Here is a 23,520-nt window from a genome sequence, read left to right as displayed (position 1 = left end):
GGCGCGCCTCCGCGCAAGTGGAGCTTACTATGAAACCGTGCTCGGGGTGTGTGTGTCTCTGTCTGTCTGTGTGTGTGTCTCTCTGTGTGCATGCACTGCCTGTGTGCAGCCGCCAGAGTGCAGGAATTTAGACAATGCTCTGATTAAAATGCACAACAGCCTGCAAAACACACACACACACACACACACACACACACACACACACACACACACACACACACACACACACACACACACACACACACAATGTCAATGTTCTCTCCCCATCACGGTGAAATAACACGGATTACAAGTCCGTAAATACACAATATTTTCGAGCTGCGTTTTACTTACTTGTGTTACATTATCGGCAAAATGAGTGGTCAGTAATATTACAAGAAACACATAGGCCAATGTATACTAGTCCCATTGTGTCTGTACGCAAATGTGCTAGCCATTTTTATGAATACGATAGTATTTATGCTTTAACCACTGAGCCAATTACTGAAACCACAACAAATTATATTGTGAGGATTGGGATGCCAGGGTTAGGGTTATATTATGAAACCTGGTGGGAAGTCATCCACTACTGACAGGTGGCAGCCCTGAAACATCAATTCTATTCTTCTGAAGAGACAACACACATACAAGCCCTTGCAGAGGCATACAGAACTGATTTAGTTTTTCATAGTTACAGCAGGAATCAAGTTCAATATGAGCAGGTGCCGGATGGCTTAAAGGAGTTTTTGTAACTCAGAGAACGAGAGGGTACAAATGCATGGACCACGGGTCCATTTGGTTCCATTTGTACCCTCTCGGAGTCAAGTTAACACTGGTAAATTAGCACTGGAGGGGTCACTGACTGTTGCATTTTTCCATTTTAACTGTTGCAGCCTATGTGCCAGCACAATAAGCCCACGAATCGGCATTTGAGACAAGCTTCAGTTTACAAATGTGTGTACAGTAACACTTCCGCTGCTTTTTTTGATTGACTACAATATTATTCATTCATTTCATTGATAAGATAGGCCTACAAATCATCAGGAATCACTGCTGTAATTTCATTTTCTAATAAATAATTTTATATAAGGCCAGCAGTGTATGCTTTTATTTTAAGATATTCTCGGGATATTCTTCGGGCCTTGGCCAAACTCACAACCATCCGCCAAAGGGTGGCGCTATTTCACTCAATTGACTTTGAACAGGTACAACTCATGCCCTGTTTGACCTACAGCCATGAAACTTCGATACACACATGCGCCTCCTCATGCCTAACAACTTTCACACTCTTTTGACCTCTGACCTTTAGATCTCCCACCATTTAGAATTATATCAAAAGCAGTTAAAATATATCTCCTCCTGGGATTTTTGAGCAATCTGCACAAAACATTTTACGCAGGAGCTTTGGACTTATGCCAACAAACTGGGGAGACGAATTTTCCATAAGTGAAAAAAAATAATCTTTTATGAGCCAATGAATATTGCAGTTTTATGAAAACTATTCGTCTGCCCCTAACACATACCTGCAGACTCACATTTGTTTGAAACTTTGCAGTAATGTAGAGGGTCATTCCAAGTATCACTGAAACCAATCTTACTCCAATTGGTCAAAGGGGGGCGCTATAGCAATTTTTTTTAAATGCAAACTTCAAACTGACAAAAGTCATGCCTTGTTTGGCCGACAGCCGTGAAACTTGCTTACACATGTGCCTTGACTCATGAGGAACACATGTATAACTTTGACCAGTAAGCTCCGCCCTTAGATTTCCCGCCATTTTGAGCAGTTTGAAAAACACTTAAACCTGTGTTTCTGCAGTGATTTTTGAGCAATTTGCATGAAACGTTCTACACATGTACTTTGGACCTATGCCGACAAAACGTTAGTGGCGGATTTTCCATAAATGAAAACATTAAGCTTTAATGAGCCAATGAATATTGCAGTTTTATGAAAATTATTCGTCTGCCCCTAACACATACATGCAGACTCACATTTGTTTGAACTTTGCAGTAATCTAGAGGGGAAATGTAAACTTTAAACAGGTAAAAGTCATGCTTCGTTTGGCCGACAGCCATGAAACTTGCTTAAACATGTGCCTTGACTCATGAGGAAAACATCTATCACTTTGACCAGTAAGCTCCACCCTTAGATTTTCCGCCATATTAGGCAGTTTGAAAAACATTTAAACCCAGGATTTCTGTGCAATTTGCGTGAAACTGTCATCTGTGTAGCTCCTTTTTCACTAGTTCAGGTCTGATGTTCAAATGGCTTCTCTCTACAGTACCTGCCTCACAACCACAAGGTCACCAGTTCAAACCTCAGGTAGTGTCTCTGAGTCCGAAGGTCGAGAGTTCGATTCCTGTCAATGCCAAAAGGTTGAGGTGTCCATGTCCATGTATGACCACCTCAGCTGAAAAATTGTTTCCCCTGTTGGAATCATTTACGTTTACGGTCTTTATTGTGGGCTCGCTGCAGGAGTAGTGAGAACACTATTATATCTTCACTATTTATAGACTATATTCTCCTCAAAACATTAGCACCCTACTCCTCTTACATACTTTCACTTAGAAACTCCATTCAAATGGAGACCACCTATGCTTTTTCTTTGAAATAATGTGTAGTTTTTCAAATATTTAACTTTAAGCGCCCAATGCCACGTTATTGGCCATGGCCATTTAAAGGGTAGCAACATTAACAAACACATGAGCCTATACCTGTAACAATGCTCTCTCTATACAACAGGGAACCAGATTACTCATATACTGTGTTGCTTTTGCCAGGACTCGATTCCATGACCGTGCGGTTGAGAGTCAAGAGCTTTTCCAACTGAGATACCCAGACACAAGAAACAATATACATTCACATTGTATGAACGTGCAACTTTTACACTACAGATTTAGTTTGCATCACTGTCGGATTAAATCAAAAAATCTAAGCTGTGTGATACATACATTTTGAGTTAAGACCATTAATATCAACCCATGTCCCTCTGCACTCTAGCAATCAGTGCACCTGGTGATACCTAGCCTGTCAGTCATTGGCTCCTCAATGGTGCTGAAAAGTAACTATATACATTTACTCAAGTACCAATAGAAATGCTTACAATGCACAGTACAATTTTGAGGTACTTTTACTTTACTTTCCATTTTTGTCACTTCTACTCTACTACAATTACAGCATATGACAGCTTTAGTTACTTGTTACTTTGCAGATTTAATTATTAATACAACACCTGCAGTAACCACATACAGCCGATCTACAATGTGACGCGTTATGAGCTTGTAGATATATAATAAGCAATCCATGCTGTATGATAACTTACGACACATGAAATCCAATTCTGTCTATCCAATGGCTCAGTCAGTACACTGTCTACCTGCCAGTTTGTAGGCCCCTGGTTCAAACCCCAATTTAACCAGTCCAAATATAATTTACTGAACAAAAATCATGACTTTGTTAATTAATGCATGTTCACTTTTTAAAGACAAGATGAAATGGCATTTTGACAGTATTTGTTCGTCAATTTTCTGACATAATGTTCTTGTAGAAAAGAGTCATCCTAGTGTGCAACACCATAATCACACCTGCCCTCACTCACTCCTCATTAGTCTCTCTCTCTCTCTCTCTCTCTCTCTCTCTCTCTCTCTCTCGCTCTCTCTCTCTCTCTCTCTCTCTCTCTATCTCTTTTCTCGCTTTTTGCCTTATCCCTCGAACCCGCTTGTTGTATATTTTCCACTTTGAAATTGCACTATACATAAAGTGTGGGGTTGCCAAAACAACCCCACACGGTTGTGGTATACAAAAGTTTGAGAACCCCTCCTCTAGTACATGCCTCCACCTTTCTAGATTCTCTTCAACCTGTTCCCTCGTCTCACTACATATCACAATGTCGTCTGCAAACATCACGGTGCCTCCTGCTTGACTTAATCTGTCAACCTATCCATTACCAATGCAAACAAGAAAGGGCTTAGATCCGATCCTTGGTGTAGGCCCACCCCCACCTCGAAACCATCTGTCACTCCTACCGCACTTCTCACTAATGTCACACGATTGGTCCGGCAGTCGCTGAGGTGGGGTGGAAAATTTGGTCTATATATTTTTTTTTGGCCCAAAATATTGTCTATCATCATACAAGCTCTGTCCCCGTCTGTGCGTCTGTGTGTCCCCAAAACTCTTCTGCCCGGTTCTCTTCAGTGGCTGGAGCAATTGATCTGCATTTGCACACAGCCATTGACCATTAACATGTGCACGGAACAGCCATTTTTCACTTTCCCCGAATGTCAGCTGTTTATTAGCGTTTTTGAGTAAAGGTAGGGTAAGTGATATTTTTGGGTTAAAACCAAAAGTATTTTTTTAAAAGGTTTAAGCACTATATTCTGATAGTAATCATTGCTATAGAGTGTTTGTTCAGTAACAGGAGTCTCCCCGTTTCTCCAGCTCTTTAATAAACAGAAAATTCATTTTCTGGTAGGTGTCAAAATCTCAGCCAATCAGGAGAAAGTACCCATTTTTAAGCTTTATTTTTATAGTGTTCCAGTTCTAATTTTGCCTGCTCATTTCTTAGTGTCATCACTTCCAATTTCACTTGTTTAATCTATATCCTGATTGAGTTCTCTATCCTGATTGGATAAAATTGGAAATGAAACTGAAACTGAAACGAAAATGCATTTTCTGTTTTATAAAGAGCTGGAGAGACATGGAGACTCCTTATATGGACAGGACACTCTATAGTAACGAGCACTATCAGAACATAGACCCATTTTGCAATTATTTGAATAATTGCAAATCACTTACCCTACCTTTAACTGGCTCCCGGGTTGCCAAATCATGTGCGTGCAACAAGTGCCGGTGTTGCCACATCCATGAAACAAGCGGCCCATCCGTGAAACAAGCGGACCATGACACACTTTGGGTGCTCATATCCCCTGACGGGTATGGTCTAGTATACATAATTCATGAAACCACCTGCTGACCAGATGTCAGCATTGAACATTTTGTTTATAGGGGGTTACATGACTATGTGACCATACCATTCCATTACAAAAATAGACTACTGGAAATGTCTTGGATCCAGAAATGTTGTTTTCTACTAGCATTATTGAAATGTAATCTATAGGCCTAGTGTATCCCTTGCATTGAGTTAGAAACCTGCAAACACTTTTGGTGTTAGCGGGTCAAATTTGACCCTTGATTTAACTCAGCCCAAAATACAAAAAAAAATATATTTTTTTCAATGATGTTAAAATTCACTCATTACATTCCCTATAATGAAGACAATGGATAATGATGTTATCTAGCTATAATATACTAATATTAGAACCCACTTCCAAAAAAAATATTTTAAAAAAAACTTGAGGAAGAGATCCTCAAGCGGCGTTGGAGATGGATAGGCCATACTCTCCATAAACCAGCCTCAAACACCACAAGACAGTCCCTCAAGTGGAACCCCCAAGGGAAAAGAAACACCTGGCGCAGAGACTTGGAGGCAGATGCCAAGAAAATGGGCCACACTTGGGGACAGCTGGAGGTGTTGGCTCAGGAACGAGATGCTTGGAGAACTCTGGTAGACGGCCTAAGCCCCAGAAGGTGTAATAGGCGTAAGTAAATAAGTAAGACCACCCACCCTAGAGCCTGGGTCTGCCTGACGTTTCTTCCAGTTAAGGGTAGGGATGAAGCTTTTGAATTTTTATTGATAATGAGCACCTTATCGATCCTGCTTATTGATCCGAGCTTTTATCGAGCCCACTATTGATCTTTTTCTATTAATTTGTGGAAAGACGTGAGAAATTCTGAACAGAACCGGTATCTTTTTTTATTGGCCAGTTGTGACTGTGTTTGTGGCTGACCACCATCTAAAATAAAATGAAGATGACTAAAGTAAAAAATATTTGTGCATATCATTAAAACAACCATTCATTAATGTGCAATAAGTGATTAATGGCTTTATATTATGAATAGTATGCCTACTGTATGCCCTGTCTCTTCAGCTCTTTATAAAAAAAAATGCATATTTATTTTTTCTATTCTTTTGTCTTTGCTTTAGCCAAAATCACTTGCACTACATTTTACTACGGTCTTCAAATACAGTTCTTTTCTAACCTTTTTACTTTTGGAAAATAATATTGAAGAAACTGTTAACTGGTTAATGTGTGTACTGTCACTTTAAAAGCGCAATTTATTCTTCATCGTACAACGGTGAAACACACCACACATGGCCGATCTCCAAGCTCACACCGCGTCGGTACGCACCACGTTGTGAGCTTGTAGATCTGCCATTTTTGGCAACGATAGACTCAGAAGACAGCGCACATTGAATAATATGTCACGCTAGGCGACACTAGTCATTCATTTGCAGGGAGATTTTAGATTTTCCTAAACGGATTATTATCATTTGGATTGGAGGACGAGTGAAACTTTTGAGCGTTAACGGCCGTTATTCCACCGCACATGTAAACACAACGACGCAACCACCCGTACAAATGGAACCAAATGGACCCTTACGGCCCCCTTAAAGAAGCAATGTATCCAATAGTGAGCCAATAAAACCGACATGTTTATGCCAGCGTGGGTGATTAGATTTATTTCTTGATCGCCTCTTGTTTTGATTGTTTAGACATGACGTCACAGGCCGCTATACTCGATAACAAGCTTGACAAGTCCAAAGCTTAATACCCGGGTCTCGATAAATTCAGAACCGGGCTGGACTCGGACTCGGTTTTCGAGCTCCATCCCTAGTTAAGGGTGAGTTTTCCGTTAACACTGTTGCATAAATTGCTTGCCTCAGGGTGGTCTATGCTCTATGTAAAGTGTCTTGAGAACTTGTTGTGATTTGGCACTTTAATCACATTGAATTGTATCCGTCATACAACAAGGTATTTCAGCTAAAATGTATGGCACTGTGCCATTTACCATCAAATGTTACAAAATGTCAACTAGTAAGGTTCAAGAGAACCCAATGTTAGTTAACATGAAAACATTTTTAGTTTATTTTGTATTATGTTTTTCAATTCATACTTTTTGTCTTCTAGCAGATGCACCGAGACCGAGTGAGTACAACATGTATTCTGATGCAAAGATCTTTGCATTAGTAGGATAGGAATGTACAACAACAATGGGAAAGCAGTGTGGTTAGGTTTATGTGAAAAATTAAATTGCCAATAAAAATAATCAACAAATAATCATGATACATAATCAGGATCTCAATACTGATCAAAATAATAATGATAACCATTTTTGCTATTATTGTGCAGCCCTAGCCCTAGTCCTACTTGGACTAGGGCTGCCAGTACTGCTGCTGTGTTTTCTATCCAGAGATAAGGAAGGGAAGTCCGAACACTGTAGTGTTTTTTTGGGATGTGCGTACTTCCCCCTGGACTCTATTTCTATTCAGAGATAAACATTGAACATTCACCAATCACAGAATGGCCCTGTAAAGGTAGACTGAAATATACTCAGACTAAAAAAAACTGGTGAAAGGTTCCTACCAGAGTGCAGCGGATGTTGTGTTTGTTCAGGCATTGTTGAACTGTGACTCTTCTTTTGGTGACATGCTCTCTTTCTTCATCATTTAGAGTATGACCAAATCGAATCTTCATGAAATAAACAAAAACAAATACATATTTATATACTTTTGGGGTATATGACAAACTGAAGAGTGGGCAACCTATTTGGGGATCCTAACATTCCATTATGAAGCTAAAACTAGAAAGGTAAAATTTCTGGAAATTGCAAGTGTAGTTGCCCCGATGCAAGTTGTGGGCTGCGGACATCAAGACCTGAGGAATTCACTGGGAGAAATAGTGTTAGAGGCCAAGTAGTCTAGCGTAGCCAGACAACTATTCCATAATCTCCGAATGCTCAGCCTGATCTCACAGAATTTAGTATATTGCACGGACCCAGTGCACGTCATGCAATGCCTAGTTGCCTAGAAAACCAGAAAATCTGTGCATATGCACGGCGAGTCCCACGGTGGGCGTAACCGGTTGCAACCCGGAAGCAGAGCAGTCCCCACAACTAAATTTACGATTCTGTGCCTATCGGTACATAACTTAAACAGCGCTGAGTAGGCTCAAGGGAACGTCGCAACATTCGGGGCGGCAAATCGCTCGCTTTAGCTCGCTCGGTGGTCCCTCACGTGGCTCCAATTCCCTTGAGACTGCGCGCCTCCAAAATGGTTTAGTCAATGGGGGAGATGCGAGGCGGCTATGCACGGATTTTCGAGTTTTCCAGTTGTCTATGCATGGAATGACACTCTGTGCAATGTATACTAAGTTGTATGAGATCGGGTTGCAGCGCTATATAGAGTCTGGAGCTACACCTCCCAAAATCCGAGGCAGGAAGCTGGCATCTATTCAGCATTCAGTAGAATGGCCGTTTCTGTTTGAGCTTCTTGGTCTGTTTGGTTTGGGGGAGAACTTTTGTAACTGGGTAAGACTCCTGTATAATGACCCATATGCAGAAATACTCACCAACAATATTATATCAAAGCCGATAAAGATCAATAGAGGCTGTAGACAGGGATGTTCCTTTATCACCTCTCTTGTTCGTGATCTCAATCGAGCCATTTGCCATTGCTGTAAGCGAGCATGTTCTGATAACAGGCATTACTGCCAGGCTTATTTCAAGCTAGTTGATCCATATGCCAAAGGCATTTTGGGTCAAACGGAGAAAAAAAATTCTCCGTTTAAATTTTAACATTGAAGTGGATGGAGAATTAACTTTTTGAAAATCGTTTTCTCCTAGTTCCTTTGAGATTCAAAAGAAAAAAAAATAACCAAAAAAAAAAAAAAAAAATTAAAAATTTTATTTTGAAAATATATTTTTTTTTTAGGAGACGTCAAAAGACGTCATTGGCACTAATGGCACACTGAAAACGGCCGTCAAAAGACGTCATTGGCACTAGAAAGATTTGATAGCCGTATAGCTTTATATGCTGATAACGTAATCCTCTTCCTTAAAAATTTGGAAGTCTCTATCCCGGCTCTTCTAGATCTAATCAAAACATTTGGCGGCATATCTGGCTATAAACAAAAAAATGCTAAATCATCCATTATGCTTCTGAATCCGGAAGAAAGATCTAACCCACCCATCCATGTTCAGATCAGTGAATGTCTTTACTTATCTTGGAATCCAAATTGTTCCAAGGTTGGAAGACATTGTGAATTCCAATTATAACCCAATTTTAGCTACAATCGAAAACTCGATTAATCGATGGTCAAATCTTTCAATCTCTTTGATTGGCAGGATTAATATACTCAAAATGAACGTTCCCAAGCTATTGTATTTATTTCAAAACACTCTTATCACCTCCTTCAAACTTGTTTTCTAGAACCAAGAAAATGTTTACTAACTTTATTTGGAATAATAGACGTGCTAGACTTCGTTTGTCCTTACTTTGATAGGGGAGGGTTACAGTGTCCTAACTTGTTGTGGTATTTCTGGGCAGCCCAATTGAGAACTCTAATGTTCTATTTTACAGTGGAGAATGCACCAGCATGGAGGGCTATGGAGTCAAGCTCCTTGAAGCTATCATTCCCTACGTATATCTATTCAGATACTCATAAAAACCTGAAGAAGAATACACACAATCCTATAGCTAAAACTATGATTTCTGTCTGGCACGAGGTAAACAAATACCTGGGCGAACCTTCTCATCTCTCCTGCTTTAGCCCAATCTGGGGTAGTCTCGCGTGGCCAGACTGTTGCCTCCCACAATTTACAAATGTTTCCGGCATACAGTCTGGGACTCGGAAGCTCTGATCATGCTTAAGGGGAAAGCGGAAGCCCCTCCCCTACCCACTTCCGTTTTTAGCATTGTGCAGTGGCGCAAAGGAGTCCGACTAGAATCAAAACTACAAGTGTTGAAGATTGCTAGTTCGTTAGCAGCAATGGAGATTTCAAAAGCTCTTTTCGAGTAAACGCTCTCTGAACTTTGTCTAATCCACAGTGTTAATAATCTATATAGCATTCAGAGATTGTGGAATAGTTGTCTGGTGACGCAAGACTAGTTTCCACTGGGACTACAGGTCCGCGGGCACCGCGTCGTGATTGGTCGAATGTCTTTCCGGTCCGAGTAGCATAGAACAACTTCCGTTAAGTAGATTTCGGGAAGTGGAGTTCCAGACTCTATATAGCATTCAGAGATTGTGGAATAGTTGTCTGGTGACGCGAGACTATATCTGGGGTAATAAACAATTTGTGCCAGGAAGAGCGGATGGGGGTTTTAAATTGTGGGCTGATAGGGGGGTGGGTCAATTGAGGGATGTTTTTGGAGTTAATAGGAGTATGCTGACGTTTGACGAGCTCGTCACTAAAAATTATATTCCCCGTATTCATTTTTTCAAATATTTGAAACTGAGGAACTTTATTGGAGCTAACCAGGATCATTCCATGCTGGCCCCTCCCATGTCTGTGTTGGAGAGAGTTTTGGTTAAAATATTTGTCTTTTACAAGCTAAAAGAGTAATAGCATTGACCTGGAAGAGGCCGGACAGACCAAGCATTGCATAGTGGTTCAGGGAACTTTCTTTATGCCTACCTCTGGAAAAAAATCACATATATATGTTACAGGTAAATTGGCATTCCAGGTAAATTGGAAAAAGGGCGCTTGTTTTCACCGCCCCCAGGCAATTCTGTAGAACCAACGCTAGAGGGCAATGAATGCACACTGAATCCACACTGAATCCAGCGGGTGCATGTGTGCGCATGCACACATGCACACGAAAATGGCCCCTGTCTAAGTCTTAACCTACCCCCCCTACCCCCCTGAAACATCTCTTGAACAACAGCTGATTCTCAGAGAACCTTTACCTGTATCAGTTCCTTGCCAACAGTTGTCTTACACCAATCTATTTACAAGATATTCTAAAACTGTACATCCCCCTAAAGTGCCGATGGGGGAATCCTGTAAATAAACATTGTGGGGGTCAACTATACAATAGGCCCATGCCCATGTAAGGAATGACCATAATGTTACTTGTTGTGTACTGCTCCTGGCAGGATAAAGATGAGGGGAACTGAGGGTGTGAGGGAGGAACCTGGGCAGCAGGCATTCTGCTGCTCTGTAACATGATGATGACTACAAATAAAGAATGGACTGATGCTTAAAAACATCAGTCCTGCGTCCATCTTCCTGAACTCTGAATCGGGCAGAAATCATGCGTCCATCGGTCTGTTCGTACAGTGTTTGCAGATTTAACCATTTATGGGCTCAAACAGCACAAAAAACGCCTCTGGGTCCCGCTCTGAAAACTTGGGCATTAGATGCAGATGGTTTGGCCTCTGCAGGAATTCAGAAAAACCAAACGTATGGCCAGTATAAACAAAGTAGGCTGTGACTGCCAACACATGTCACATGCCCACACATGTCAAAGCGTTCCATACAAACCCTCTCAGCCGCTACGGCGTGGCGAAGACCTCCATCTCCGCCTCCCAGCCGTTCCAGCCTGGCGGATAGGCTCACACTGCTCCCCAAGTCCTAGGAACCAATGAAAAAACACAAAATTAGAGGGTCAAAGCCACGACAATACAGTCTTCCTCAGGGTTTATATGATTTTTTCCCACCATAATACCATGTGAGGCATGCATAATCTAAATGACCTTGTATGAGGGCCCCTGCAAGAATCTTCAAGGTATTCTTACTGACTAGAGGGGAAATCCTATACAGATAGCGTGTTCTTTGGTTGACCTTTTTGATCACTCTTTCGGCCATTTTATCATCGGTGAGGTTAGCCTCCAAGATGGAACCCAGGTAGGTAATGTCCTCCTTTCTTGAGATAACATCATCACCTGCTTTGATTGTGAAACTCACAGCCTTGCTAAGTTCAGAGCTGAGAGTTCTCTCAACCTGCAGCCTGTCCCTGTCCGAGAACAGCAGAGCCGAGTCATCTGCAAACAGGAACAGCTTGCAGTCGCAGGCTGAAGACATATCGTTCACATATATCAGCAACAGTAAAGGTCCAAGTATGCTTCCTTGCGGAACTCCACAAGTCACTGGGAGGGGGGGGGGGACTGGGTTCCGTTGACTTCCACCACTTGTTCCCTCCCCTCCAGATAGGATCTCATCCAGCTCGCTGACGTATCATCAAAACCTATTGCTTTTAGCTTATCGTTCATAATTGGGTGATCAACAGTGTCAAAGGCCTTCTGGAGGTCCAGCATGACCATGCCGCAATATTTGCCCTTGTCGACATCTTGTTTGATATAGTCATTAAGGTAAAGGAGGCATGTGTCAGTGGAGTGGGATGTTCTGAAACCAGATTGGAATTTGTAAATTAGATTTTTTTTCCGCAAGATACTTTTCAACCTGTTCATAAACTATTTTTTTCATGACTTTCGAGATGGAGCTAAGAATAGAAATAGGGCGGTAGTTGCCGGGGTCTAATTGGTTTCCTTTTTTGTACAGAGGGGTCACTCTTGCTTTTTTTAAGTCACTTGGGACCGTCCCTGTTTGATGGAGAGGTTTACTATGTGAGTAATGATTGGAGCAATGGAAGCGGCTGAGTCTTTTAGAAATTTGGAGGGAATATTGTCGAGACCTGTGGCTTTGTATTTTCTACTGCCGTGTGGATTACTTTGTGTCTGTGTATCAACTATGGCTTCAGATCAGAGCCTTTGTTTATGAACAAAAATTAAACTTACCCTGAGTTACAAAGCGATCGATCATTTTCACCTTATGCCGCTATTATACATTGCAAGGAAGCTCCACTGAAAATGAAGCCAATAAGGAAGTGCTGAATTCCCTGCAGTTTTCATTAATGCCCTATAGCAGGTGTCGTTATTTCCACTTCTGCTGGTTGCAGATGACTTAAAGGGATATTTCACTTTAAAAAAAAATGTGGGTCATTTTATTGTCTACTCAGGCTTTACCAGACCGTTTTTAAGTTGCTTGATTCAGTATTTAGATATTTGATATTCATTTTATCAGACACGCCCCCTTCCTATACAAACCCATTATAACTTCAAACTCAATTTTTAACATGTTAAATTAATCAAAAACACCCGTCCTTGGTTCTGGTGACTCACCCTGCTCTCTTAATACGCGAGGGGGCCGTGTTTTTTCGATTACTTTTTTCATTTATTTTATTGTATTTTTTTATTGTATTGATTTTTTTTCATTTTCCCAAAGAAATATAAAAAATAAATGAAAAAAGTAATCGAAAAAACACGGCCCCCTCGCGTATTAAGAGGGCAGGGTGAGTCACCAGAACCAATGACGGGTGTTTTTGATGAATTTAACATGTTAAAAATGGATTTTGAAGTTATAATGGGTTTGTATAGGAAGGGGGCGTGTCTGATAAAATGAATATCAAATATCTAAATACTGAATCAAGCAACTTAAAAACGGTCTGGGGGGCTCTCAAAAGCCTGAGTAGACAATAAAATGACCCAAAGTTTTTTTGAGTGTGAAATATCCCTTTAACATTCCATTAAACGCAGTGAATATTTGACCGGACACTTGATTGTATCTTAGCCGAATTTGTAACATATTTTTCTAGCTGCGGGGCAGGCTCGGTCAGTACATTCATAGGCTACATTTATAATTGCATAAATATAGTATAAATATGTTGTTTAAACAATCGTTATAACTCAAATGGACGGCAGCATCCACACCACAACTACTCGCTGGTACAAATACCTTGCCTTCTTGCTTATCATTAATATTCAGTCAGTTTCTCCCCAAATTTGAAGTCAGGCGGTTGAACGGTTCTCGAGATATGTGGATTACAGACAGACATACACAGATTCGGTGCATTTATAGTAAGATAGTTTAAGTTATAGTTATTGTGCTCAGTGTGAATGGTGTTTTAGAGGGCCCAGAGTCACCCAGAACCCTCTACATTTAGTAGGGGGTACTAACCACCAAAAATGGCCAAATCGTTACGCGGCGGATAAAAGCATGAAATTTGATACAGATGTCCCTTGGGTCATCCTAAAACATCCTAGAAGGGGTGCCCAAAAAAATCTTAAACAGGAAGTGATTTATGGACAAAATTCAAAATGGCCACCTAAACTGTTGACCGTTGACTCAAAAGACACCAAAAGAATCTCCAAAAAGCATAAGATTTGGCACATATGTCCCTTGGGTCATCCTAAGACATCCTAGAAGGGGTGCCCAAAGGAATCTGAAACAGGAAGTGAGTTATTGACTAAATTGAAAATGGCCGCCTAGTGTTGTCGATTGACTCAAAAGACAACTAAAGGATCTCATAAAAGCATACAATTTGGCACACATGTCCTCTTAGTCATCCTAAGACATCCTAGAAGGGGTGCCCAAAAAAATCTTAAGCAGGAACTCAGTTATTGACAAAATTGAAAATGGCCGCCTACAGTGTTATCTATTGACTCAAAAGACAACTAAAGAATCTCATAAAAGCATACAATTTGGCATACATGTCCCTTGGGTCATCCCAAGACATCCCAGAAGGGGTGCCCAAAAAAATCTTAAACAGGAAGTGAGTCATTGACGAAATTGAAAATGACCGCCTACAGTGTTGTCCATTGACTCAAAAGACAACTAAAGAATCTCATAAAAGCATACAATTTGGCATACATGTCCCTTGGGTCATCCTAAGACATCCTAGAAGGGGTGCCTGAAATTATCTGAAACAGGAAGTGAGTTATTGACTAAATTGAAAATGGCCATGTACAGTGTTGACAGATGATGCAAAAGACACTCATAAAAAATAATCTCTTAAAAGCATGACATTTGGTACAAATGTCCCTTAGGTGATCTGAATGCATCCTAAGGGGTGCCAAACAAAGTGTTAATAGTCTCTCAATGGAAAACACTCCTCCCACACGGGCTGCACTGCTACAATATTCAAATCGAGCAGCCAATCTGGCATTTGGTCCAGAAGCCTGAAAGCTATGTAATCTCTACCATCTCCTGACAAATATGGATGGATTAAAGTCGCTGAATCGTGGACACCTTTATGGACACTCTTGCCAGAGGCTGCTTAAGTTTGTAGAGAACTCAAGTGTGGCTGCAAAGCCCTTCTGTTCGAGAAAGTGTAGATGCCGGGATGCTGGGTTACCTTGCAGAGCATTATGCCAATGTGCTGGTAATTGCGAAATGGCACACATGAATACATGTAGTTACGAAACACTAATCACAAAAAAACAGTAATGATTACGATGAGTAAGAAGAAAATACATGAGAAGATAGAGTGTAAAACAAGCAAGAAGATGTAGAGTGCAAAATAAATAAGATGCAGAGAGTAAAATAAGAATATGCAGAGTAAGATAAGATGCAGAGTAAAATAAATAAGAATATGCAGAGAGTTAGATAAATAAAGAAGATTCAAAGAGTACAATAAAAAAATAATGCAGAAAGTAAAATAAACAAGTGATGTAGAAATGAAAACAGAAGGTAGACTACAAAATACGGCAGGTTATGCACTGCATAACCTGTCGTATTGAGTCTGCATAATATGCAGACTGCCATGGTCAACTGTTTAAACAGCCATTTAGAATTTCTTCAACATGGTCCCTTTCTAAAAAGTTTAATAAACAAGCAAACAAACAAATAAATAACCCCTTCTAGGATATATTAAGAAGCACTCAATGTACGTACCAAATTATACACTTTTATGACGTCCCTTTATGTTTTCTTTTGTGTCAACTGCTTTAGGCGGTCACTTCCTGTTTAAAACCTTTTTGGGCACCCCTTGTAGGATGCGTTCAGATCACCCAAGGGACATTTGTACCACATTTCATGCTTTTATGAGATTCTTTAGGTATCTTGCATCATCTTTCAACACTGTAGACGGCCATTTTCAATTTAGTCAATAACTCACTTCCTGTTTCAGATTATTTTGGGCACCCCTTCTAGGATGTGTTAGGATGACCCAAGGGACATATGTGCCAAATTGTATGCTTTTTGGAGATTCTATAGGCTTTTTGAGTCAATCGCCAACACTGTAGGCGGCCATTTTCAATTTAGTCAATAACTCACTTCCTGTTGAAGACTTTTTTGGGCACCCCTTCTAGAATGTCTTAGGATGACCCAAGGGACATGTGTGACACATTTTATACTTTTTGGAGATTCTTTAGTTGTCTTTTGAGTCAATCGACAACACTAGGCGGCCATTTTCAATTTGGTCAATAACTCACTTCCTGTTTCAGATTGTTTTGGGCACCCCTTCTAGGATGTCTTAGGATGACCCAAGGGACATGTGTGCCAAATTTTATGCTTTTTGGAGATTCTTTTGGTGTCTTTTGAGTCAACGGTCAACGGTTTAGGTGGCCATTTTGGATTTTGTCCATAACTCACTTCCTGTTTAAGATTTTTTTGGGCACCCCTTCTAGGATGTTTTAGGATGACCCAAGGGACATCTGTATCAAATTTCATGCTTTTATCCGCCGCGTAACGATTTTTCACTTAGTGCCCCCTACTAATTGGCGTGTTATACCTGTCTGACTGTGGAAGGAGAGTCCATGCGTCTGCAGTATTGGAATTTCCAGCGACGATCCCTGCCATTAAGAAAGAAACAAAGACAATCACATCATTCCTCAACATGAATCTTACAATTGCAGTCTACAGTCTCATGAATTACAAAGAAAAAATATGTGTCAGTTTTGAAATAATAAAAGTCTCTTACCTTTTTGACCTGATACAGTAGTAACACATTAAGAACATGAAACACTTGAAACATATTGTTCAGTTCTTAAAATAGTTACAATATTAAGTACTTTAAAAGTAAAAGTTTGGCTGAACCACACTCGCTATTCGACCCCCCCCCCTCTCTCGCAAACTTGGTGATTAACAATTAACCCATAGGAGGATTTAATTTTGTCAGTCTTATTAAAAAAGACAATGCCTACATGAAAAGGAAACTTGGATGGCGTGTTTTGCATTGCTGTCCACGCATTTGTGCCAAAAGTGTCACGATCTGGTGGTGAGAACCCAAATGCAGGACAGGCCAGGCAGAATAGTGTTCAAAACCCATGATTGGGAATTGAATACGGGTGAACAGGTGAACATAAGACCTTACAGACAAAGGATGCAACACAAGCAATGACTTGACAAGGACTGACTGGGGAACAATACTGAGATACAGCTGGGGAAGACAAGAATATAGAACCAAAACAACTAGAACAAGAACATAACATAGAAACACAACACCTCACACCTCACAAGACATAGTCTGTGACTGTGACAGTACCCCCACCCCCTATAGGGACGGCTCCTGATGTCCCACAATGTCCCAGAGGAAGAGGGACACGAGAGGAACATAGAGTGTGCTGAAAATGAGAGTTCAGGTTGACACTGGCGGCGAGGCAGGGAAAGGGGCAAAAAACCCCCGGAGCATTCTTCCACCGCCAAACAGGAACGGAACATTGAAACAGAGTCCAAAGGCTAGGGAAAGGGTCTGAAACCAAGGAAGGTTTTGAAAGGAAGAGTCGTGCAGTCCGCACTCTAGATATATTATAACTCTGGGATGAGCCATGACATTCATGGGTGGCAAACATCACATCGGAAGTTCGATTATAAACATTGCAGTGGATGGAGCCGGTTGGACCAGCTCATGAACAAACATTATTTCTGAATGATTGCGACCTTTGTCATATAATCGTTTCAGGAATATAAAAGAAGACATATCACAGGTTGTTTTCTATTCACTTGATTTTCGATGTGCACAGTATAAAATTGTATTGGGGCATCTAAACAGCGGCAGGTATCGTTTCTGTCTCGGAGGTATCGCGAGATGTGGTCGCCAGAAAGGAAATGGGGGACAGTCTTGCGGTACTTTGGCCGTTCAGAAACATACTTTGTGCTCTTTAGATACCTCTATAGAATTATACAGTGTACACACCGAAAAGCAACACAGTAGAAAACAATGTGTTATGTCTTATTTTATTTTCCTGAGCAGAGTATTTTATAAAGTCTCAATTGTTCATAAATAGTGTTTGTTCATAAGCTGTCCAGCCGGCTCTCATAGGCTCCATAGTTGTTTCACTGAACTTCCGGTGTGAGTCTGCCACCCAGTGCGACGAATCGGCCGTCTGGAATTGCAGGATAGAGAAAATGACAATGGCGTCTCTTCCTTTTAAAATAAATTCCTTGGCTGAAACCCCCAGAGCATTCTTCCACTGCAGACGGGAAATAGACAGAGTCCAAACGTCAGGAAAAGGGGCTGAAACCCCCCGGAGCATTCTTCCACTTCCAATGGCATAGGGATGTAGAAACAGGGGCCGAAGCGGTGCTGGACATCATGACTTCAGGTGTGGGGTGCTGTCCACTGGGTCCAGTCTGGTCGGATCATTCTGTCATGATCTGGTGGTGTGGTGAGAACCCAAATGCAGGACTGCCAGGCAGAATAGTGTTCAAAACCCATGATTGTGAATTTAATAAAGGTGAACATAGGACCTTACAGACAAAGGATGCAACAAACAATGATCCGACAAGGACTGACTGGGGAACAAGACTAATATACACATGAGGGCTGTGCAGGGACGCTGGGGTTGTGGCATATCCACACGGAAATACCCTCTACCCATTTACAAACATTCTGAATTGGTCTATATGGGCTGTGGACATTTCCCAAACTCAAACCTTCAAGACTCCTGAGACCAAGTCAAAACTGCATGGCTGTGAATGTACTCACTCTTTGTCATTGTTATGGACGCTGATGACACCTGTCACGTAGTACCTCGCTGCAGGGAGCTCCCAGTAGAACTGTTCATCCCAGTTGTTGACATAGCTTGTTTCCATGCAATCAGACAGGGTCAGGTCAGACGACCCACAGCAGTAGTACTTCCAACTGAAATTATAGGGGAAATGTCATCACACACACGCACGCTGTTTGTATTATTATAGTACTTGTGAGGACATCAGAAAAATGCATCATTTTTAAACCTACCCTAATGCTGCGTTCACACTGGCAGATAGATACAAAGCTACACTAAATATGGGTGGCCTTGTATCTTTGTAGCTGAAGTTGAAGCCAGCTCAACTTTTTTGTAGCTTTTGTAACAGCTACAAACGTTGGATGTATTTCTGTATCCTCATGTCACTGGCTTAGTGGCTTCCATTGAAATTAAATGGTAGCCTGTATCTTTGTAGCTGCCAGTGTGAACGCACAAGCACAGATGTAAACTAAAAAAGTGCTCCTCGGAGCACAGGTCTCCGCCAGATCAGGTAGGTTATTGTGGGCCAGCAATGTTTGGAATTCGCCAATCAGGATGAATATGAAAAATCGGACGGAACCATCTTGATCACTTGACTATAGAGATAATGTGTACCGATTTGCATGATGTTTGGACAACATTTGTAGAAGTAATATAAAAAAGAAAGCCTCCTGGTGGCGTTATAGTAGGGCAATGTTAAAAGGGTGGCATTTGTTTCTCAACGCAGTGCAAATGTGCGTGCAAAGTTTCACCGCAATCAGACGCTGCGTTCATGATTTGTGGCATTTTGTTAAAAATGGGCCACTTCTGCAAACTTTAGATGTCAATCTTAGCCAATCAGGATGGAATATGAAAAATCAAACAAATCAGTCTTGATCACATGACTATAGAGATCATGTGTACCGATTTGCATGAAATTTGGACAAAATCTTTAGGCTTAATAGCAAAAGATGTGTTTTACATAAGTCCTCCTGGTGGCGCTATTAAAGGCAAATGTGAAAAATGCAGGGCAAAGGTTTTTGCTTGGCCTCTAGAGAGTGTGCATACAAAGTTTTACACAGATCGGTGCAAAACACGAATCGGCTTGTTATAGCGCCACCATGAGGCTGATTTGAAAATGTTCAAGTGGCATTTCTTCCTCGGCCTAATGTGAATGTGTCTGCAAAATTTCACGGAAATTGCATGCTGTGTTCATGATTTGAGACCTTGTGTTCAAAACGGAGTACTCCTGCAAACTTTTGAAGCCAATTTTAGCCAATCAGGATGGAATATGAAAAATCTAAAAGACAAATTTTATCTAATGACTACAGAGATACTGTGTATCGATTTGTGGACAAAATCTGTAGGAGTACTGTCAAAAAATGTGTTTTGCACAAATCTGCCTCCTGGTGGCGCTAAAAAAGGCCCATGTGAAACATTTGGGGCAGATGTTCTGCTGTGTTATCCAGGGAGTGTGTATGCACAGTTTCGCTGTGATCAAGCTAACAGTGCCGGAGATTAGCTGTACACAGACAGAATGACGCACGGACACAAACACACACACACACACACACACGGACGGACGGACAGGGGGCAAAACATACTCTCTTTCGGCCTTTCGGACTGACAATGACACACACACACAGACACACGGACACACGGACGAACAGGGGGCAAAACATACTTTCTTGCCATGCCTTTCGGCTTGGCGGAGACAATAGAGCTGCACGTCGTATTGCAGAGAAAGAAACTTTTTTTGCAGTCTATCTGCTAGTAGCTTTGAGACTGCGTAACCGTTTTCCATGCAGCAACATCTTAGTCTGTGGTTGGGATGGTTTAGATCTTTGATGATTCCTTGTGCTTTGCTGACACAGTGTTCTTCATACAGGGCTTGGATGGGGGGAGTTCACATACGATGATGTGTTCGACTGTCCGGACAACCCTTTGCATTGCCTTGTGGTTGAGCTCGTTGCAGCTGCCATACCAGGCAGTGAAGCAGCCAGTCAGGATGCTCTCTGTGGTGCCTCTGTGTAAAGCTCTTAGGACTTTTGGACCCATGCCAGCTTTCTTCAGTTTTCTGAGAAAGTAGAGGCGTTGTTGTGCTTTCTTCACCACTCGCTGTGTGTACTGCCCAGGTGAGATTTTCAGTGATCACCTTGATTAACCCCTGGGTGTGGACTGTCGAGTAGCAAACCCAATTTTTTAGGATTCTGGTGCAAGTGGTTACAATTCGCAAGGCGTTAAGTCCATCAGCCTAAACCTAACCTCTAAATGTCAAATCCTAATCCTAACCCTCCAGGGCTCCAGGAAAAAATAGCGTGAGAAGTAGTTTCAACTAGGCTACCTGGTTACTTCTATTTCCAGTAGTATTTCAAAATAAAACGTGTGTTGAATTTAACACATCTCAAGTATAGACTTATTTTGAAATGCACATCGCTTTGAAAGGAAACAGACTTCTGTGGCCGCTTGCTTGACTACGTTCCTAGTAAACAACAGCAACACACCGACGTGGACATAGGGAATATAAAGACTTAAAGTTTGGGGCAAAAGTTCATATTTACCACCATGCTCTGCTCTCTGAAACCAAGACAATCTTTGCAGAAGGTGAGTAAGTAATTTTAATCTAACGCTGACAGTGAGAGTGCGTGGTGGAAAGTAACTAAGTACATGTACTCAAGTACTGTACTCAAGTATAATTTTAAGGTATTTTTATTGAGTAATCAGGGGCACCCAATCGAAAAAATAAGAATTAAACAACATAACCCTAATCCTAAGCCTAAACCCGAATTAAAGTAACAAAAAAACAAAAATAAAGTACCCAAATCCACGAAATTAACCGCAAAAAAAAATAATTAAATAACATAACCCTAATCTAACCCTAACCCTAACCCTAAACCCGAAATAAAGTAACAAAAAAAACAATATAAAGTACCCAAATCCGCGAAATTAACCGCAAAAAGTAATGAGAGTGCGTGGTGGAAAGTAACTAGTAGCGAAATTAACCGCAAAAAGTAATGAGAGTGCGTGGTGGAAAGTAACTAAGTACATGTACTCAAGTACTGTACTCGAGTATAATTTTAAGGTATTTTTATTGAGTAATCAGGGGCACCCAATCGAAAAAATAAGAATTAAACAACATAACCCTAACCCTAACCCTAAACCCGAATTAAAGTAACAAAAAAACGAAAATAAAGTACCCAAATCCACGAAATTAACCGCAAAAAAAAAAGAATTCAATAACATAACCCTAATCTAACCCTAACCCTAACCCTAAACCCGAAATAAAGTAACAAAAAAACCAATATAAAGTACCCAAATCCGCGAAATTAACCGCAAAAAGTAATGAGAGTGCGTGGTGGAAAGTAACTAGTAGCGAAATTAACCGCAAAAAGTAATGAGAGTGCGTGGTGGAAAGTAACTAAGTACATGTACTCAAGTACTGTACTCGAGTATAATTTTAAGGTATTTCTATTGAGTAATCAGGGGCACCCAATCGAAAAAATAAGAATTAAACAACATAACCCTAACCCTAACCCTAAACCCGAAGTAAAGTAACAAAAAAACGAAAATAAAGTACCCAAATCCACGAAATTAACCGCAAAAAAATAATAATTAAATAACATAACCCTAATCTAACCCTAACCCTAACCCTAAAGCCGAAATAAAGTAACAAAAAAAACAATATAAAGTACCCAAATCCGCGAAATTAACCGCAAAAAATCGCACGCGGTCACACATGCGCGCGCGTGCATGTGTGACAAGTAGGGTTCCCAAAGCGAATCCAGGCCATTTCCACCACTGAGGGTAAGTGATATATCTTTGGGTTAAAACAAAAAGTATTTTGTTAAAAGTTTAAAGCACTATATTCTGATAGTAATCATTGCTATAGAGTGTTTGTTCAGTAACAGGAGTCTCCCCGTCTCTCCAGCTCTTTAATAAACAGAAAATACATTTTCCGGTAGGTGTCAAAATCTCAGCCAATCAGGAGAAAGTGCCCATTTTTAAGCTTCATTGTTATAGTGTTCCAGTTCCAATTTTGCCTGCGCATTTCTTAGTGTCATCACTTCCAATTTCACTTGTTTAATCTATATCCTGATTGAGTTCTCTATCCTGATTGGATCAAATTGGAAATGAAACTGAAACTGAAACAAAAATGCAGTTTCTGTTTTATAAAGAGCTGGAGAGACAAGGAGACTCCTTTTACTGAACAAACACTCTATAGCGATGAGTGCTATCAGAATATAGAGCTATTTAACACTTATTTTAACCAAAGAAAATCACTTACCCTACCTTTAACTCAGATTTTGTCCAAATATCACGCAAATCGGTACACATTATATCTATAGTCATGTGATCAATAACACATCCTGTCCCTCTCACCATCATTGTGCTCTATCGCCCCCCAGGGACACTTGGGAACTTCCTGGAAGAACTAGATTATCTAATTGGCTCCTTTCTACTGGGTGACTTCAACCTAAACCTAATGCAGAGAAGTACGTATCTTCCTGTTATGTCTCTTCTATCTTCATTTGACCTCTTCCTGTCTCCTTCTCCTCCCAATCATAGAGCTGGTAATGTATAGGACCTCGTGTTCTCCAGAGCCTGCTCTTCCTCTAACCTCTCTGTTACTCCTCTAGATATCTCTGATCACCACTTCATAACCTTCTCCCTCTCTCTCTCTCTCTCTCTCTCTCTCTCTCTCTCTCTCTCTCTCTCTCTCTCTCTCTCTCTCTCTCTACTCTCCCACCTAAACCAGCTCACACTCAGACCGTCACCACTCGACGTAACCTAAGGTCCCTAAACCCCTCCACTCTCTCGACCACATATACTCTCCTCTCTACCCTCCCAGGATTCCTTCCCCTCCCTCTCATCTGACACCTTAACCTCATCATGTCTATCCATTATCTCATCTGCATTTGACCATAGATGTCCTCA

General features: G+C 41.0%; 1 protein-coding gene across 1 annotated transcript in view; it reads right to left on the bottom strand.

The window, feature by feature from the left end:
• LOC308081307 (cytosolic phospholipase A2 gamma-like) overlaps nucleotides 1-23,520 on the bottom strand; it is a 147,220-nt gene that overhangs the window by 33,055 nt on the left and 90,645 nt on the right. The window contains exons 7-10 of the mRNA XM_080457690.1: nucleotides 18,585-18,740; nucleotides 16,389-16,449; nucleotides 11,363-11,452; nucleotides 7,462-7,566 (exon numbers count right to left, since the gene is read on the bottom strand). Coding sequence (XP_080313816.1) covers nucleotides 7,462-7,566; nucleotides 11,363-11,452; nucleotides 16,389-16,449; nucleotides 18,585-18,740 — 412 coding nt within the window. The remainder of the gene's footprint in view (nucleotides 1-7,461; nucleotides 7,567-11,362; nucleotides 11,453-16,388; nucleotides 16,450-18,584; nucleotides 18,741-23,520) is intronic.

Source organism: Gymnoscopelus braueri (genome assembly GCF_963280865.1).
Source record: "Gymnoscopelus braueri genome assembly, contig: SCAFFOLD_154, whole genome shotgun sequence".
Classification (NCBI taxonomy): domain Eukaryota; kingdom Metazoa; phylum Chordata; class Actinopteri; order Myctophiformes; family Myctophidae; genus Gymnoscopelus; species Gymnoscopelus braueri.
Note: the sequence above shows the minus strand (reverse complement) of the source record. Positions and strands in the feature narration are given on the sequence as shown.